We start from the raw sequence: 20646 nt of genomic DNA on the forward strand, positions 1-20646 counted from the left end.
TCATCAAACAGACTCGAGATGATGAGAATGATGAGAACTAACGCTCATGGAGATTAACTCTGAAGGGCTGAATTTGGTATTCACCTCCTGAAATTCAACTTTTCACAACAGAGCTCTGAGTTCTGCAACTAAGCCTGCCTCTACTCATTTTCAAAGCAGCTCACACACAGTCGCAGAAACAAACACACACCTGGCTGGCTGTGGTCCGAGTAAAAGTGCTTGGTCTCCTCGCACGCCTTGCTCATGACCGATCCTTTGAGGAGGTTGTTGATCGAGTCGACCTGTGTTCACACACACACACAACAGCACAAACACATTCAGGCATTTTCTAAGCTCAGCACATTTAGTTAATTTACTCTTATGAAAATATCCAGTTTCTTTCTTTATAACTCAAACCAACACACACGCTAACACACATTCAAACACACACACACACACACACGTCAAGGACAGCTTCTGGCAGAGGGGGGTTTCAGCTGTTACTACAACAAGGCTTGTGTTTGCTGCCCCCCTCAGCTGCTGTTTACATGTGGACAGACCCGTGGCAAGCCAGAGTGGGAGCACCCCACAAGGAGTCGGGGGACATCAAATGGTGGCGAAAAGGAGACGAAAAGATCAAAGTGTGCATCAGTAAAAGGTTGCATGTGAGCGAAAATGAGATTGAAAGAGGAAGAGGGGAAGAGGGAGAAAAAGAAAGGAGGTTGAGAGAAAGATGAGAGAGCAAAAGCTGATTCCTGACCAGGGGACAGAGAGCTGCATGAGGTAACTCGGCCCAGATGTGGACTGATTATTATCATGATGATCTCTTCCAAATGGTTGATGCCGACGTGTGTGGAGCTTGTTTCTCCATCTTTCCATTTCACATTTACTGGCTGAGTTAAAAGGGGGTCTTTTATGCTCATTTACAGGATTTGTTTCTTAATAGTTTCAGCTTTTTGTGTTTCACAGTGAATAAAACTTGTATACTTCAATTGAACTCCTTACTTCAACCTCTGTTTGAAACCAAATCCTGATTTAGGTCTCTACCTCTGACCTCTATGTGAAAACAATACATTTCCTCTGTGAAGGCTTCATCATCAGATTAATTTGTGGTGGATAAACACCAGCATGCTGTTATATTCTGACTGTACCAGAAGCAGGTCAATGTATTTGAAAACCTATGACTAAGCCATGACTTTTAAGCCTGCCTTTCTACTCAAACTAGCTAACCTGCAATTACCATCAATATTTGACTCTTTGGTCACATTTTACAAGAATAACCAAACCTCAAATTGCTTCAAAAGCGAGAACGACAAACACTGAATTAGCTGTAACGTCACCTGGTTGAAAAGGTGCTCGAGGCAGCCGTGCAGTTTGTCCTGCTTGTCAGAGGGAATCCTCATGTCACACGGCAGCTCATCTCCTAGCAGCCGGAAAAACAATCACACAAAACGTTAAGAAAAAACAGGGGGGGGGGGGGGGATTCTGATCAATACTGATAAGAATAGCAGCCTAGTGCCACTGACAAAAATGTGCAATCAAATTAATAGGAAACATGTGGCTGTGGGTTTTTGAAATGTCATTTCTTTAATTAATTGGAGGCTGCCATTATTGTTACTGTCCATCTCCTCACTCGTGTGCAGCATGACTATTTATTGCAGCCATGATGTGCATGCACGGTAGCAGCGTTTGCACCGTCCACATGGAGATGTTTCCAAGAAGTTGAACTTTCATTGCCTCCGGGCACCAAAACACAACAAATGTTTTACGCTTTCAATGAAACATATTGTGTAAACGGGGCTTTATATGTACATGTACTGCTGTTCAAACAGATGCTGAACGCAGCCAGACCCCATACCAACCCTTGAATGTAGACAGGTGGGCAAACCCTGCTCACCATGCTGAATAAACACGTTCACGTGAACACGGTGTGAGGATGTTAGGATTAGTGTGTTGCCAGGTCAATGGGAAAACACTCCCTTTCAAACCATCCATTACCTGATCCCATCTCGTCACTCCCCAGGTAGGAGCTGTTGCTTCGCACGCTGGTGTAGGAAAGGACGGAATCTCTGTTGCTGTTGCATTCACTGTGAAAGATACACAACTGTGAAACTGCATCAGGAAGCAAAGGATTCATTCAGTTTTCGCACCGCATACATAATTTCCGAGGCAGCATCGTTTAATTAGGCTGTCAAATAATCCATCAGATTGTGCATGCCGTCTCTGACTTGCTATGTGAGACCAAATGTAATTAAATGCTTGTCATAACTAGAACGGCTGCTGCTTTACACAGTGGAGCATTCAGTAAACTTCAGTTGTATTAGGTTCTCAAATATTTGACTGATAATGCCAGTGCACAAACACACTCTTTTGATGTATTCCAATGGTGCTGCTGTGTGTGCAAACAACTCCAAATCCATGCAAAATGACTTGGTCTGGTATTTATAGTCATACATCTACGTGATTCAACATGATCACCGGGAGCATGTGGACAATTTATGTGGCTCAAATTATACATGGCTTTAAATGTGCATCCTCACAATTCCCTTCGAGGCTTCTCTGAATGATTCACCGGCTGAATTAGCATGACAAATGGCCTATGAGCTACGACGGGCGAGAAAATAACCAGACTGGCTTTGTTCTCTTTTACTATTATCAGGTCTGGCTGGATGAAGCCCTGGTGGTCACCTGCTGGGTTACCCTGTGACTTTGTGTGTGTGTGTGTGTGTGTGTGTGTGTGTGTGTGTGTGTGTGTGTGTGTGTGTGTGTGTGTGTGTGTGTGTGTGTGTGTGTGTGTGTGTGTGTGTGTGTGTGTGTGTGTGTGTGTGTGTACGCTGGTGGGAGGTAGGGAGAGAATTAGCATAATTTGGTTCAGATTCCGAGCTGAATTTTACACACACACACACACACACACACACACACACACACACACACACACACACACACACACACACACACACACACACACACACACACACACACACACACACACACACACACACACAATAGACTGTGTGTAGCACAAGGTGACACACTCAGGTGTGAATTCATTCAGAAATACAACATGAAGAAGTTGAGATGTCAAGAAAGTCATTAACAGCTTCTTGTGAGTTCACTTGTGAAATTGTGGCTATGTGCATATTCTGTAGTTATGATTATAGTTTTCAATCTGAAAGAAGTGTGTGTGTGTGTGCGTGTGTGTGTAAGCCAGCCTCTCTCATCCTGGATTCTCAGGGTCTCTCCTCCACCACTGACCTCCTCTGCTGCGGCCTGTCACCACCCGGGGCTTTAATGTCTGACTCTTTCAGCAGTACAAAGAAGAGGGAGCACATTTCATCACCGGGAGAATTTTACAAGTGGGACGATTCATCTGCATTCACAGAGCAACCTCATACTGCTACCTTGAAAGGAGTACGTTGCTTTTTTTTTTTTTTTTGTCCCAACGGGCTTCAAAAGCCAGAGTAAACAACTCTGCGTGTGTGTGCGTGTGTGTGTGTGTGTGCGTGTGCCTATGTGTGCCACACATTGAGCAGGCTACATTTTCCTGGACATTTTATTGTGATGAGGTAGTCGTATTTCACGTGGCGTGGCCGGGGCCCTAATGACAGAGTGGGTGAGGAGGCCGCGCCCCAAACATTTGGCTGTATTATACACCAGCCCACCGCACCAACAACCAATAACTGCATCTTAGTGGGTGGTGGAGGGTGGAGCTCAGTGGAGCGCTGCCCAGTGAACCATGCACACACACACACACACTCTGTCTCGGTCTCTTTCCCTCTGTGTCTCACACACACACACACACACACACACACACACACACACACACACACACACACACACACACACACACACACACACACACACACACACACACACACACACACACACACACACACACACACACACACACACGCACACACACACACACACACAGGGAGAACATCTGAATGAACTCACAACAAGCAAATGACATAACCAGATCTGACCGAAACATTTTGAAGTCATTTTTAGCCTTCGATTTGAGACAGAATGCCAAACATCTGGAATGAATTGTCATCTCTAAAAGGAGGGAAATGAGGAGCATTAAAGGTTTGTGGAGTAAAGGAAAATGATTTAAAAGCTGTTGTTATGTTTAATGGAGTCAACATGAAATTCCAGGTGTGTGATGACAGTGCAAGTCACTGTCAATTAGTAATTGATTACAGCACATGCAGATCTCATGCAGATAGAAAGCAACTGTGAGTCACGTTTAATTGTCTCTTGCATGTCCTACTAACGTGCACATAGCTTTACTATAGTGTTGTGGCACATTAGAAGAGTTGTCATTTTATTTCAGTTCTGTTTGACAAAATCGAGTAAAAAAATTGTCTAAAACCTTATCAAAGCATTTTACACTTTGTTTTCAGTAACTAAGCACATGGCTAAATTATGAGTTCTATCGATCTCTATGAGGTAGGCAGTCACCTGTAGGAGTCTCTGTAGCTCATCGTGTCGTGACCCGAGTCCTCCTGGTCCTCCTCGTTCACCTTGAAGCACACCCTCTTGATTCCACCTTGCTCCACTTTGTCCTGGTCGCAGCTGTCCTCGCAGGGAGCGAGAGAGGGTGGCTGACTGGGCTCGTAGACCGGAGGATCCCCGCCCTCGCCCTGGAGCTGCGTGGGCTCGGTGATCGATGACAACAAGCTGGAGGGGAAACAAAACATGACATACATTTGATGTGAAAGCGTGACAAAATGTGCATCAGGTAGTTTAGGTCAGGTAGGGTCACATTAAAAAAAAAAAAAAAAAAGTCATGATTTCGTGGATATCGTGAATGTTAGTTTTGTAATATTGAAATAGTGTTTATAATAAAATTCACTTGGTGAATACATCCACACAGTCCAACATACACATGTATTCATCTGCTCTGTCACACCCTTTCCTCAGGACAGACACACAATATGTGTCTCTTTCTCCCGATGTTATCCTGGCCTCACTCCCTGTTCCTGTACTGGGTTCGACCCATAAATATTTTGGGCCTGAAGAATGTTCCTTTTGTAAATCCTCCGCTTTAAACAAGGCAGAGGGCAGAAGGACAAAGAGAGGCTGACGAAACAGGCTGCCGCCGGGGGGGGGGAGCAGCTTCTGACTTGAGTTCTTACGCAAAACTCTCTAAATGTCAAAGGGAACGCCACGAAAACAGTCGACTCGCATATAAACACCAGTAGAATGATGAAGTGAACACTTTTCATTTGTGAAATAAAAAACAAATTGTGGGTATATGTCAAACAGGCACACAGACATATTCCTGAAAAGGTGCAACACAAGTACAAAAATAAAGTAATGCTCACTTTAATCAAGGATCAATGTGCAAAGTTAGCAGATTACTTGTTAATATTTAGTTTCCATTACTCTCATTTTGAATATATGTGGTGAGAGTGAATTAGACAATGGCAAAATTTCTCTTTTAAAGTTGGGACAGAGGCAACAAACCAAAGAAAAGGCTTCAAATAAAACCTCTCACCACTGGTAATATTTGGTTTAATTGCTAACAGAACAGTAACATGGTATAAAAACAGGTCGCAGACAGGATGAGGTAATTTATCAAATTTAGCACTCAAGTAAGTAAAGAGTTTTCTCAATCTAAAGTTCTTGAGCAGTGAGTGATTTAAATGTTAAATGTTGTGTAAAACTCTGCATTGTCTTGTGAATACTTCGATTTTAGTCCCTCTCCATCAAAGAGTCCTGCCTTTTGTTGGTTCACCATTGTAAAGAAGAATCTGTTCTTGATACCTGACCGGGTTAATTAAAAGTCAAACTACTTCTTTGCTTTTTACAAAAGTAACAACACATAGAACCTGTTTCCAAGTGAAAATGGAAAACTTGCATTGTGTTTTGGTGTGTCCGTTTATGCTCAAAGCAACTGAAACTGCAACTTTTTGTAAACAGCTCCAAAGTTAGAGAAACTGAACTATTTGAAACGCCGCTACTGTGCATACGCACTACGGCCACAGTGAACAATTATTCTGCCAATGTTCAAATAGATGGACACTTTGAACAATGGCAGAGTGTCATAATTTCCAGAATTTCGAATTTCGTCTCTTCGGACTCTTTAGTGTCTGACTATAGGAATGTCCACGTACTCGTCATTGTTAATACTTTTAGCGTATTTTTCTCTGCATGCATGTGTGTGTGGTTTCATTACAAAAACAAACAACAGCACCGACGAGTGGGCCTACAGGAGAACTACATTTTTTTCCACATTTCTGGCATTGCCCTGTAAACAAGAATATTTTCTGAAACAAAAATTATGCATTTTTCCTTTAAACGTTGTTTAAGCAGAGCCTGACAATGAGGATCAGCATTCTATAGTATATATGTGCCACTTACACGTCGATTTGAGCAACATACTGCCTCATTTCCCTCACAGCAACATCCAGACGGCTGTACAAGTAAATGTAGGCGTCTTGCGTTTCTGTGTCTTCCTGTTTGAGCAGGAAACTCAGCCCTCCCTCCCCGTGGCCGCTCCGCCGGCCGTTCACCATGCCGTCGCTTCCATCCATGGACACGTCCCCGCTGCCATCGGCCTCGTCGCCATCCAGGCCCGAGCAGCTCCAGGTCGGAGCCCCCATGCTGGTCATGCAATGCTGAGTGTGGGACATGGGGTTCAGTTGTGCTGCAGGAGAACAGAGGAAAGGGTGAAAAACATGCCGGTGGTGGCTGAATGGAAATTACTTCTCCCTGACAATTATATAAAACCCAGATGTTATAAAGCTATGTAGCAATGCCCTTGTCTGTTCTCTATTTGGTTTTGATGAAAACAACTTCTTAAAGGGCACTTAAGCAGCTGATATGCAAAGATCAGGATGCAAAACTATTTTTCTGGGTTAAATTCAAACCAAAGCTAAAGTAACTGACTGTGAAGTAAACTGTAGTGGTGAATCCACAGTGAGCAAATGCTGACATGACATACAGAACCTCCCTTTTATTATGCATTGCAGGAATTTTTCTACTGCCTCAGGTATAAAAAAGTCTTGTCTCACACTGTCCAGTTAAAAACGAGTCATATCTCGGATTGTAATCTGGTTGAGCAGGCAGTACGATCAACATTTCTGTCCCACAAGTGTGAGGCAGATGTCTGACTGGCAGCTGGATTTGAGAGGAAAGATGAGGACGAAGCTTCTTGGAACAATGCGGGCTGTGCTAAGTGTTGTCTAGACAGCTGTAATGCATTTACATATTTTCTGAGAGTAGGGGGAGTTCAGCGGTTAACCCTTAATTAATGTCAGGCTCTGTCACTATAAAGCCGAGCCATGCAAATAGATGAGAGGATTCTTCACTGATGTTGTCTGTGAAGGAAGTCTCTCTCAACCCTTTGAGCTCCTCTTGCATCCGTGCTTTCTTTCTGCTCTTTACAGTGCATTTCAACTCAGATTCCCACTATATCCCCCTCCTCATCTTTGACCTCAGCAGCGGCAGCAGACTGAACGGCACACATTCCCAAGTTGCCTTCAGGCACCATCTTTTGCTGACATCATTCATTCACTTCTCGTGTCAAAAGCTGGAACTTGGCCCGGGGCTAATGGAGTCTTAATGGCAAACCACTCATCTAATTTACTGTGGGAACCCTTGCTGAGACGGTATGGCTACTGTGAGATGCTGGGTCTGGTGTTTCCCATCATGGTGCTGAGGGATTTAGATGGTCATAGAGGGTAATTAGTCAAAGTGATCACTAAGCTAGTGTTAAGTGGGTTAAGCTATATTATCATAAAAAGGATAGAGCTCAGAGCAGCTTAGCTCAAGTAGCAAGTGTGCGATCGTGATTGTAATTTCTCCTACCACCTCGGATGAAGGTTTGTGTTTCCCTCTCACCTTGATCGGGGTCCAGGCCAAAGATAGAGTTTTTACGACCAAAGCGGATGCTGAAGGCCCTGCCGGCGGAGGTAGTGCTTTTAGGATAAGAGACCTGCATCAAGTTGATGTGACAGTTGGTAGGAACAAAGTCCATGCAGCCCAGAGGATGAGGCCGAACGCCGGCCTGTCTGAAAGACGGCCACACCTTGCTTCTGAGTTCCAGGGCAAACTGTGTAAAAACAAGGAAGAATACAGGTGACCCACGATTTGTAATTTCTGTCACATAATACAAAGCATTGCAACTTTGGGGTAAACATGCCTCGCCAGTGTGTTGTTTGGAAACAGCAAAATAAGATACTTCAAAATGAAAACAGATGGGCTTGAAATCGAAACAGTTCCTTAAATGTAATATCTGGGTGTAGTCATAGCTGGCAGAATAATCAGGAATTCTCTTATCAAACACAAACAAATAACTGTTCAAAAAGCACTGCAGTGATACATGAGGCAAATAAAATGTTGGACATTAAATTAACTCCACATTTCTTACTGTCCCCTTTTGTTATCGTACTTAAACTGCTGTGTCACAACTACGATTTTCACTTTATTCATTCAACATCTTTCAAAATCAAGCAAAATCTTTCATAATGTTGGATGCATGTATATGCAGTATACAATGTAGTAGATATGAGTAATTAGTGACAGCAAGGAAACCTTTCAGGGGTAATTAAATGAATGATTACATCTAATTAGAAGTAATGAGTTGTTCTTCTCAATTCTTTTTGAAAAGGCACATGTTTTTGATTAAGATGCCCCCTGGACCCCTCCCATCAGAGGTTTACCAGGCACGTTTGACTGAGAGGCGACCCCGAGGTCGGTCCAGGACTCCCTGGAGAAACTATATCTGGTTTGGTCTGGCAGCAGCTTGCTGGATGGAGATGTTTGGCCAGAAACGAGGGTGGATGGATTAATATATTTTTTTTTTTTATTATTACTATTTCTTTTTTGTAATTTTTTTTTACCATTATTACTATTATTATTGTATGTAGCTTCAACCTGACTGAGCGCGGACTGAATGTTGAATGTATGACCATCCCTAACATTAGATTTGCCATCATATTGAAGCTTCAGAGCACATTTCCTGTGGAGAAAGTAAAATGGCCTTTTAGTACCTGGTCGTAGCTGCTGATCCGCCTTCTGATACTCTCCAGCTTGGTGTCGCAGATTTGTCTGAACTCAAACTGTGGCATGGTAACGACTCGGTCACTCTGGGAGATGAGCTGGCTGCAGTTACGAACAAAAAGGCCGTCATCGCTAGAAAATGCCTGCAGGATCTGTCGAGGCAAGAACCATGGGGAAAGATGCATCACTACAACGTCTGATCTCATTTAAGCTGATTTAGAGCAGAAGTAAAATAATAATTTCTTACCAAAGCAACATAATACAACTGCTGTCAAGCTAAACAATCAGCTTTACAGTACAAACATGTGTAACCATCAGGAAGACCAAAAAGCCTTCTGTCTTTTTGTCCAAATATTTGAACCTGATCACATATCAGAATGTTGATGACACATGTGACATATGATCTTTTGAAAGACATCTTAGACATATTAACAAATGCTATTCAAATGAAAGGTTTCGATACTCATCTAAAAGTTAGACTAAAACCACTAAGGTGTACTTTCTCCTCAGTATCACATTTCAAACTTAAAATTTCACAGGAATGAATGTAAGTAATGAATAGTTTGCAAACAAACAGAAACGCTTCTGCTGTCAGCTACCTTAGCAGTGAGACTGAAGCAGCCTTTGGGCCCAACAATCTTCTCCAGTACGTGGCTCTTGATGCCCGCAGTGCTCACGTATTCATAAACCACGCCGTGCTCCAGGTGGACGTTGTCGACCGTCAGACTGACCAGAGGCAGGTCATCAGCGAGGGACAGTCGGGCCAGCCTGAGATCTGCAGATCACAATTTTTTGCACATTTTCAATCACTCAGCAGACATTCACATGTAGAAAGGGAATATAATCACTTCTTATTTTAAATAATAATTTCTGGCACATAGCCATCTGAGTTTTCTTAATCCAATGCTTGAAGGTTTACAGAACCAAGTTTAACCATTAGCTCCACGGGCATAGCAGTAGCTCTCAATACAATGAGGCTGGTGTTAAATTACAAGCACTCAATGCTGCACATTGGTGAGATAATGAATTTGAGGCTTTCCAGAAACAGACCAGTCAGAAAAGAGAGGGCCTGATAGAGGTAAAAACGATAAAAGTTCTGTTAATTGTGAACTCCAATCACTCCTATCACAAAAACATGCCTGAAAAGATCTCATTAAAACAAGAATATACACATAGAAAGTAAGACATGTACATTTTTTAACTTTGGAAGCCCGCCTTCAACATTCTTGGTGAAGTAAAGATCTAAAAATCAAATGGTCAACAATGGCTCCTCCCCATTTCTTAGAGGCTTACAACAATGGTATAAATCTCTTCAGTCCCGACACATGCAAAAGCATACGTTATGCTGCACATGTGTGAAGTGTGTGTATCCTGCCAGCAATGCAGGGAGAAAATGGGCCAGAGTGTATATACAGTACGATGAACGTTCCTAGAAGACGTCCTGCAGCTGTAATGTGCAACTTCCATACAGGATTCAGTCTGTAGGAGTAAAGTGATGATCATTAAAGTCACTTTTTCATAGAGATTGTTCTCTCGTTTAAGCAGAACTGTTTGATGAGATGTTTTTTGAACATTTTGTTTACCTTCCAGCCAGAAATCAATGTGAAATCACAAAAAGCAGCTCGTGTACAAAAGAAAGGAAAATCTCCTAAATAACACTTGTCTGATAATTCAAATTCCATGAATAGGCAAATTGCAAAGGATGCTTCTCTGGAAAAATCCAGCAATAACTTCTTAGATGGCCCGACCATACCAGACACATTAATGTGAGTGAAACCAGAGAGTTTGGTGTCACCTGTTCCATTGGTGCCGTTCTCCTCCTCATGGTCGGAGCCGTTCTCCAGTGGATAAGACGAGAAGGAGTTCTCCTCCTTCTCGTCTGCAGCCCGCTCTCTCTGCAGCTTGGCCACGTCCTCAAACGCCCGATACACCCAGTGACACTGCAAGAAACATATTCAAGCTCAAACTTCATACTGACTGAAGATTATGTGACGTTTTAATGTGATATTAGCGCCTTGGAGCGTCGATGTCCCTGGTTAATGCACTCTCTAAGTTATTCTTCTAACCACCGCGGGAGAGCAGGCACTTTTACACCTGTCAAAGAAACCGAGACTTACTGGACCTAATCAGCCTCAAAACCGTGGTCAGCCACATTTACGACGTCCCGGGTTAATTTATCCTGCTGTTAAATGAACCAGCAAACATTTACTGGAAGCAGTCCAGGAGTGAGGCTGTTCAGCAGAGCCGAGAAATGAGCGAGGAGGGTGGTCAGTGGAGAAGACCAGGCTAAATAAAACAAGCCCAAGACTGTAAGGAGGACACCCTGCCTGGCGCCTTGTGAAATACTACCTGGAGGCCTGAATTGTTGCTGAGCAAATGTCAAAGCAACCATTTTTGACGCTGGCCATGTGGTATTGAGTATGGGCAGCAGTTGTGGCTCCTTAGGAAGGCCGCATGCAAAGTAGAAAAAAATCCAAATCTCACTTTAAGTAGCTTCCAACAACAAAGTGATGACAGGTAATGCATACAGGAGATCACTGAACAACCGGCTGTTGGAGCCAAGAATGCAGATGAAATGAAAGAACTGTTTGGGGGGGGTGGGTTTCTCTGTGCTCTCTAGCACTTACTATGCTAATTCTGCTTTATGTACCATCTCAGGAATGTCTCTGTGGTTCTTTGGACCGCCAAACAGGGATTTTAAGTGAGCTATCTTGCTTTGCTGCAGCAAACTGATGAGTTAACTTCTGAAGCTGCTGCTCATGCAGGGGAGGGTTGCTGTGATTGTAATGTCAATGAAGCACTCAGGGATTCCTAAGGAAAGTCAAAGTAATGCATTTCCACAACGTGCACCCACAATTTTGTCGTATCTAAGCGTACAATGACAACAAAGTTTTCCATTTCTTTTCTACTGTAAGCCGTGTCGCAACATGCTTCTCACCGCTTCTGGAGACTCCTGGTGAGTGTGCTGAGCACTGAAGTGCTCCAGAACTTCCTGGAAGTCGCTGTGGTTCATGTTGTTGCCGTTGACCTTCAGGATAACTTGACCGGGCTGAAGTCCTGCTCCCGCCGCCTCCCAGCCTGTAGCAGCAGGATCACAGGGGAGCATGAACACAGAGGAGCTACACACAATGCAATGGGATATTATGAAAACACAAAGTCTGATAAAAAGAAACAAATTCCCCAAAATGCTTGGATTACAGCTAATGTATTAAATCATAGTGTTTTAGATTTTATGTCTTTAAACAATCTTGATCCTTTCATTTATTTGGGAAAATAGCAAATTGCTTGGTTTGATGTTGTAACACGCTGCCTGCAGCTTCTAATGGCTTCACAGCCTGGAAATCCAATCAACACCTTCATCCCCCTTCATCCTAAAAATACCAGCTGAGGCATCACTTCCACCCAGGGGTGCCAGAAATTACCTAACTGAGGGGCGACTTGACCCCTGCACAGGAGGAGACTGATTCAAGATCGGGGAGGGGAGAAAATAAAAACAGAACCGTTCACACTGTTTTCTAAGAATAACTGAGGAAATTCAAGTGAGGCGTAAAACAGAGGAGAGGATACGAGGAGAAAGTAGAGAGGATGTAATACAAGGAAAGAAAAAGCAGGGGATCGCATTTCTTGGTTGCACCACTGGGTGAACCCTCCCCTCACTGTTTCTGTGTCCTGTCCAAGTCCTGTCTGGATTATACATTTGGATTCATCCAATTTTAAACCTAAATCCCTCATTTTTCTATTTCTAGAGCGTTGCAAATGTCTGGTTATACGGAGAAAACGGGAGGAATAAAGGAGGGAGAAGTGTTTTTCAGTCATCTATTAATACACTGAAAGTTTTTTTAGAAGTTGAGTTTGGTCTCTTTGGTCAAATGAATCCCAAGTGCAGCTTGTCTGGCTGACAGGTGGCCATAAAAACCTAATAGAGACTGAGTAAACGCAGAATGCAACAGGTGGTTAGCGGCTCCGGTTACCTCATCTTTTCCCTAAATTCACTCAGAATTATTTGTCTTTCTGGCAATGTAAACACCCTGGACACATTTACCAGCACACATGCAGCAATAATCCTGCAAATACATCCAAACATATCTGGCGTTGAGTGAAATATGAGACACTTGTAACTAAACTGGAGCACCTCCCATAGAGCTGTAAACATTCAAAATGTTGAGTTTGCTTTACTGTGACTGTTGACGCTGAATACCCATGGATATGTACTCCTTAGTAATACGTATCATTTTGCCTTATAGTGATTAGCACAGCCAGGCAGTGAGAATATCCCTGGTTCGATTGCTGGCCTTGAGGCCTTTCTAGGCCTTTTTTTTAATTTAAAAGGTTATCCAGTGAAACACAATTGGCTAAATTGGTGACAAGAATGGATGAATATCATTAAGTTATTCATTATTAAACTTGGAGCGTAGTGCTTTCACTTTGCTTGTAACGTCTCTCGACAGCTGAAGGCATAATAGTGTGTAAAATAATCAACAGTCCACAAGAGGATGTAAACCAGGGGTGTCAGACATAAGGCCTGAGAGCTGAGCTGAGCTGAGATATCGTTGATGCTGCCATGGAACTGAGCAACCTTGTTGCAATCAAACTCGCCTCAAAGCCATGCTGCTGTCAGGGTGAATATTTAAAAACATGCAGCATGCAACAGTTGTAGGAGATGTTTTTAAGACATTTCACTATATTTTGAATCAGAAGGTTTCATTAGAATGAGCTTCAGGTAGATATGATAGTAATCGTCGAGAATAATTGCTTGATTAAAAAAAAAAGGCATTTTCTTCATGTATACTCTGCCAAAACTAAGAAAATCTTACCTTCAGTCTTATCTTAAAAAGAGCTCAGATTAAAAGGTTATAATTGAACTATTTCTCTGATCTGGCCCAATCAAGATAAAATTGCACTGTATGTACTCCCTGAACTAAAATGCTTTTGACACCCTTGATGTAAACATTGTGGTGATTGATACGACCCGACAATCAAATTAAGTCCGTCACCCACCTTTCCTGACAGCGTGGACATGAGGAGGCGCACAGCCGCACAGTCGGAAGGAGAGGCTGTCCGGGTTGTCAGGGATCTTCACAATCCTGAGAGGGAACGGCCAATCAGACGAGTGTGTGTTAATTCAGTCTGTGTGCGTTTATGTGTGTGTGTGCGTGCGAGTGCGCTCTCTCACTCTTTGGCCTTGGTGGCGACCAGCAGCCGCAGCGAGCGCCGCATGCAGAAGGCCTGGCTGATCATAGTTTCCACCTCGGAGAACGGCCTGAGGAACAGCAGGTCCTCGTTGATGGTGTAGATCTTCCTGCCCACCTGCAGTCCGGCCATCTGCGCAGACAGACGGACAGACGGGAGACAGAACGCTGTTATTATTTATAGTAGGATGCTGCTTTCATATCCCTCGAAACCTGCCTTTTGTTAGAGTGTCAGGTGGAGGCCACATTCGGTTCACACATGGAAAAACGTGGGGAAGAGACAGGAGGAATGCAATAAAGTAGAAATACCTTTTTTTCTTTATCTCACTTACACAGCCTTCTTTAATTTTGTTGTCTTTAACACTTCTAAACAGGTTTGCAAAGGTTGGTAATTCATGGATTCTTTTATTAGCTGATTAGTTATTGAATAATTATTGTTTACAGCTGTATTGGAAAACCACGTCATGACCTAATATAAATACAAAAAAGTTCAACACTATTAAATGCTATAGATGCAGAGACTTCCAGAGTAAAAACTCCAGTTGTAGTTGTCAAGTTCATTATTGGTGATGGTGTGTGCCTTTGACAATGAGATTTTTAATTTTGATACTCCAGGAAATCTGTATTTAAGAAAAAAAACTAATAATATTCGACAGATTTCGACTTGATTGCCTTTAATTTAACTTTAACCTTCCCTTGGATTTTAAATCAATTTAATCTTATGCGTTTGCCATGTCCACATTTTATTTCCCACACCCTGCCTGCATGTGTATTCGCCTTGTTTGAGAGGGATCCTTGATTTTCTGCATCTTTGTGCGTCCTCCAAAAAGCAAGAGTGGCTTCAAGCAAAAGTGAGGCAACCATATTTAGAAAACACAAGTCTTTCGTCTCTCCACAAGTGCAAAGTCATTACAGTGACGCACGCAACACAGACTGAGCAGAGTCAGAGCACACCCTTAATTAAGAAAAGAGTCTGGAGTTTCCAGCTCAAAGAACAGAAAAGAATCATTTTTGACTTTTATACTGTGAGTGCTTTTCAAAGCCTGATGATTTTAAATGAGGATTTCAGAGCAGCTTCACGTCTAGTTAAGTGAAAAATGTGCGGACTTATTGTCACATTTCAACTTAAACTGAGAGCTGCATTTAGCCCTGATAGGGTGTGATTCATGTTTTCACTTGACAAGTGCGGATTACCCATAATCAAATCCCTGTTCAGTAAATTGTGCCTTCAAGGAGCACAGGAGAGACAAACACCAGCAAGAAAATCAGACTGTGCTGTTCAAAATGTTCACGGCCTGTTCGGTCTTGTCATGAAGTTTCCAGCGAATAGAGGTTTTATGGAAGGAGAGCATATCCAGATTGGCTGTGAGATATGATTAAGCTGCATGATATTCACCCCAAAGGCTCCTTTCTGCAGCAGTTTGGATTTGCACCCAATTCCAGATTAAGGCTTACTTTCAATTTGCACACTTTCATTTGCAAAGAGAGATATTGTGCACTTCATCTACATTATTCTGTCGGCATGACCAGAGGGGGTTTAGGGTGCTTGAACAAGCCATTTTACTTCAGTATAACATGATTCATAGTCACAAACAACTTGAAATACAACAAAGTTACAAACATCTTTTAGGAGTCCCTTTAAAAAAAAAAAAAAAAGGCAGGCACACCACATCCCAGGCTGTTGCATGTCATTAAAGGCAGTCATCTTTTACATCTTCAGTCACGTTGGGAGAATAATGCGCCCTCTGTGCGTCCGCTGTGTGAGTCCAGTGTCCCGGACACAGATCCGGTGGGGAGGTCTTGGCTGAGCCAGGCCCTCCCCGACTGGATAACAGCCCAGGATGGATATAGGGACGACGGGGAGGAGCCATGGCGGTCTGAATGTGAAAGAGCTTATGCATATGTGTGTGATTGGGCTGCTCGTGGATGCCGGTCTCCACGTGACTCTATATAATGGTATGATATAGTGAAAAAGGGGACTCAGTGTGCAAGTGTGCATCTCTCGGCCCTTTTTAGAGCCCCATGGGAATCAGCTGAGCTTCATTCACTGTGCTGGCACACAGGCTGTGTCACAACCAGCAATCCTGTTATTGTGGGGAGCGGAGGACACGGGGATGAATAACAGCAGTGAGAGAGGGAGAGACAGAGCGGAGAAGAAAAAGCACCAAGGGGGAGCGAGGGTTGACTAAGGAGAAGAGCATTGTGGGAAAGAAGTGTGCAGTGAGTGAAATAGCAGACACGATGAGGAAACTCGAACCACAGGGACCTGAGAGAGAGAACTGAGTGTAAAAAAAAACTGTGGGGATAAAAAAGCTTTTTTTTTTTTCTATTTCTGGACTTTTGGAAAATGGAAAAATTCACTAACATGTACATGTCTTTAGTCTTTAGTGTGCAAGTCAGTCTGTCCAAAAGTAAGTAATATGTCTAAGATGATAGGGGAAATAAAAGAAAACTCCATATTGTAGCACAAGCAGTAAAATGTCACTGTCATCTGTCAAGAACATAGTGAGAACCAGTAGATTCAGGATGAAAACAAGTATTAAACAAGCGTGCACATTTCATTTGGAATGTTTTCCTGGGGCACTATCTGAATTTAAATTGCTCTGAATGAGAGATACCCCGTGTGTGTGTGTGTGTGTGTGTGTGTGTGTGTGTGTGTGTGTGTGTGTGTGTGTGTGTGTGTGTGTGTGCGCGCTTTTTGTCGGGAGGTAATGTGAGTAAGCGTGTCAATGGCTCTGTGGCCAATCAGAGCAAAGTCCTCCCAATGGGAACAGAGTACAGACTGACAGCAGCCGTCCAAACAGTGGACAGCCATTACCTACTGGAACTAACGCCCCGGGCAGGAAGAGGACACGGTGTGTGTGTGTGTGTGCGCTGACCATTACCTCAGCATGCGAGCCCCTGGTGACAGATTTCACCACAATGGCCTTGTTTTTCTCTTCAATCTCAAAGCCATAGTCCTCCTCCTCAGGGTGAATCTAGGAAAAACGACAAATTCACCAAATGACACCAACCTCACGAGAGTTACACATCAATGACTTTCTGTTATAGATAAGTCAGAGGCAAAAGTATTGTGCCCACACACTCCTTTTGTTTGACTCCCCGGGTTAGTGTGGTTCAATGTGAGATTGTCCTGAGCAGTCAGTTTGTGTTTAGAGCTTGGTGATGACAAATCAATTAGATTCAGGTATGTTGAGGCAGGCAGGTGGAAAAAACATGCAGGACAGTGCCTGTTAGGGGCAAGATTGACCACAGGCCTATAATCTGACATGGCTTTGCAATCCTTTAAAACAAACTGCAATATGTGCAACACTTAAATAAAACCATTGTGTGCACATGTAAATAACTTCACAGCCGTTACATATAATGTTTAACGCACAGCCTCTTTTCAGCACTTTTGAGAGCTCATTTATAATGGCATCGTTGACCTGATTCTTCCAGAGGATTCACTGATATTTCATATTGAAAACTGCGACATATGGCACGCTGTCTGGGTGGCCTCACACACAAACTGTCCCCACATAACCATCGTTTCATTCGCAATTTGTGAGTTTCATCGCGTGTCAGGTGTCCCGCGTCTGTTGCCCCATATTGTATTTCCCCTGCGGGCTGAAGCTTAGTTAAACACTGTCATCACCAAACACATTAGCAGCTTCCATTAGTTAAGCTGCAGAGGCCATCTTCCTGCTGCACAGGCCTGATAAGATATGGGAATCTTTGCTTTTCCATCAGAGGAGATGACTGGGGTAAATAAAGAGTTCCTGCACTTAGTTTTGATAATAGGCAAGAGGGAGGATTAGTTCTGCTAATCAAGGAGGAGAGAGAGAAAAAAGAAACCTTTTCTACTTTTGCTGAAGGCCAGATCGCGTGCCAACTTCCCACTCTGACGTGAGAGGGGACGCTGGTGATTCTGCAGGGTTTCCCTAAAGATAATGCACTTATCTAAATCGCTCATTTTCTGCTTTAGCCTCTGGAAAACCACCATGAGACCTTAAACTTCGCCATATACAGTACATCAGAAATAGGCACTACTGTTGAGGCCTGAGATTAAAGTTTTGCGCAAAAACAATCATCTCTTGATAAGAAGCATTTTTTTAAAACGTGATTTTTTTTGAGCTGCTGTGTTTGCTGCATCACTTTTTCTTTCCCCCACTTTGCAAATCACATTAAAATTTTCTGATTCAGTAAATAAGTAAACTATAAACTCAAATTTTTTCATTAACTAACATTATCCTCTTTTTTCCCCACAGTGAAACACCAAGTTGTTGAGGTAACAATCACTAGACACAACTAATAATGTAATTATGCCTAATAAAGTGGACAGATTTTACTATTTTAGACATAACAAAGCCAATAATAACAGTATATATAATTTGATTGAGGATTTCCCAGTGACACCCTGAGGGCCGGTCAAGCAGAGTGAAAGGGCCTTATGATGCCCTGGGCTGCCATTCAGTAATCTCACTTTAAAGAAAGACACACTATTTCTAGTCTATATAACTTAATGGCAGGAATAAAGAACAAATGTAAACAATAGTCTAATGAAGCTCCTGTCTCCACCAGTCTGTTATTGTGTTGTTTGTTAGACAAACCAGTAACTGTGTAAGAAAAAAAAAGAATTAAGTGTAATAAAAAACAACAACTATGTACTCAAACAATGTTTAAATTCAATCAAAATTTTAATCAATACAACTACTCAACCAGTTTAATTGAAAGTAAAGTAGGCAGTTTTAAAGCATATCTTTGCTCTTGTCCACTCGTCCCTTGGCAGCTGTTTTCTAATGTCAGGAATGAGGATTATCGGTCAGTGAAACAAGATAAATAGGAAATGGCAAGAAAACCTTTAAGTAGACTAAAACCTATTTCCATTGTTTCGATTCTGTTTGTAAAAATGGGAACTAGATGGACTTGTAGCAAAAAAAACCTCAAATGGGCTCAAATCCTCAACAGAAATGATCCTCTCCAGTCATAGCTTAATTCTCAGTTCTGTTCACCACTTTACCCAATCAACATCAAATTAGGATTTACTGTTTATTTATAGTGTATGTCGACAGTCACAACTCATCTCTGCCTCCTCTCATAGTTTCATTTCTCATTCCAGCAGCAGATCGACGGGGACTTCATACCCGCCAATGCACTTGATTATTTCACGATTACATTCGCAACGAAAATCTCATTAAGATGTGCACTGATCAGCCAATTCCTCTGAGTTTATTGTCCTCAAAGCTGCCCCCACTGCCCACAGGGATGAGACGGGGTGTAATCTGTGTACAGCTATGTTAATTACATCTGGCTGTGGGGATCAGTGACGTGAAGACACATGAGAACGCAGGCACGACGAGGCTCGGGTGAAGGATCTGGTCGATGCCAGTGTGTCAAGAGTGCGTCTGAGTGCTGCAGCTCACCACCAGGGACTTGGCCAAGATGTTTTCGATGAGTTTGAAGTCGTTTCGCTGGAGCTGCTTGCTCTTGGCGCTGGTTCCCTCCGTTTCCTCGTCGGCGTAGAAACGGAAGAACTGCGACTCGTCTTTGAACTCGCTCTTCTCCAAGACTGAAGGAAATTTAAAAAATAAAATAAAATCACACATTGAACAGAAAGCAACCCAGAGATAACCAGAGGTTTATCAAAACACAGTCACGTGAAAGAAAAGAAAAGAATATTAACCCACAAAAAAAAGCTTACTAGTGCTGCGCACGGACCGGAAGGGTCGTGTGAATGTTGTTTTCTCCTAAATGGCCTGTGGAGCTGTTTTGTGGGTCAAAGACCTGTGCTAGGCCTTCAAGTGTGTGCTGAATCAAAGGAAGTCTAATGTGCCGACATCTTGACACAAACAACTTCACGGTTAATTAGCTCATTAACAGATGAGGCTAGTACGAACATCTGGAGCAAAAAAAAAAAAGAGAGAGAGAGAGAGATTGGGGGAGAAGAACACATCTGGGTTGTAGCCAGACTGTGCTGAGAGTGAGTAAGACTCTCCCGAGGGCACAAGAAATTGTGTGTGTGTGAGAGTCACACTGTTCTGCTGACCCTCATTTCAACACATGGGACATTTAATTTCAAATAGGTGAGGATTACATTATGAGTGCTTCCCTGGTCACAGCGGATTAAATGAATGAACTACGATCCCCTTTAGATGACATCATTTCAAGTGAAATCGTATCATTTTCACGTTTTCCTTTTGAGAAGAGTTTCATATTTACACGGCAACATTCAGAAAACGATGTCGTTTGCATGGCAATGGCAGAAATGCTGAAAATGATGTTGTTTTCCTGGTCGGCCAGGAGTTGGCGCTGTTGTTTGTTTTTGTATTGAAACCATACAACACGTGCGTGCAGAGAACAAGATGCTATGACCATTAACAATGGCGAGTACACAGACATCCATATGGACAGCCAATGAAGTTGGATTGTTATTACTGGTGACTCTCAATTCTAAAACTACGAAGTCTCAAGAGTATATGGACTG

General features: G+C 42.8%; 1 protein-coding gene across 1 annotated transcript in view; it reads right to left on the bottom strand.

Moving 5' to 3' along the window:
- prex1 (phosphatidylinositol-3,4,5-trisphosphate-dependent Rac exchange factor 1) overlaps nt 1–20646 on the bottom strand; it is a 104354-nt gene that overhangs the window by 12092 nt on the left and 71616 nt on the right. The window contains exons 16-29 of the mRNA XM_080497181.1: nt 19586–19731; nt 17066–17158; nt 14165–14313; nt 13990–14075; nt 11930–12069; nt 10787–10931; nt 9591–9766; nt 8982–9143; nt 7831–8041; nt 6349–6634; nt 4444–4662; nt 1978–2066; nt 1320–1402; nt 191–281 (exon numbers count right to left, since the gene is read on the bottom strand). Of these exons, the coding sequence (XP_080353307.1) occupies nt 191–281; nt 1320–1402; nt 1978–2066; nt 4444–4662; nt 6349–6634; nt 7831–8041; nt 8982–9143; nt 9591–9766; nt 10787–10931; nt 11930–12069; nt 13990–14075; nt 14165–14313; nt 17066–17158; nt 19586–19731 (2076 nt within the window). The remainder of the gene's footprint in view (nt 1–190; nt 282–1319; nt 1403–1977; nt 2067–4443; nt 4663–6348; nt 6635–7830; nt 8042–8981; nt 9144–9590; nt 9767–10786; nt 10932–11929; nt 12070–13989; nt 14076–14164; nt 14314–17065; nt 17159–19585; nt 19732–20646) is intronic.

Source organism: Blennius ocellaris (genome assembly GCF_963422515.1).
Source record: "Blennius ocellaris genome assembly, chromosome: 5".
Lineage (NCBI taxonomy): Eukaryota > Metazoa > Chordata > Actinopteri > Blenniiformes > Blenniidae > Blennius > Blennius ocellaris.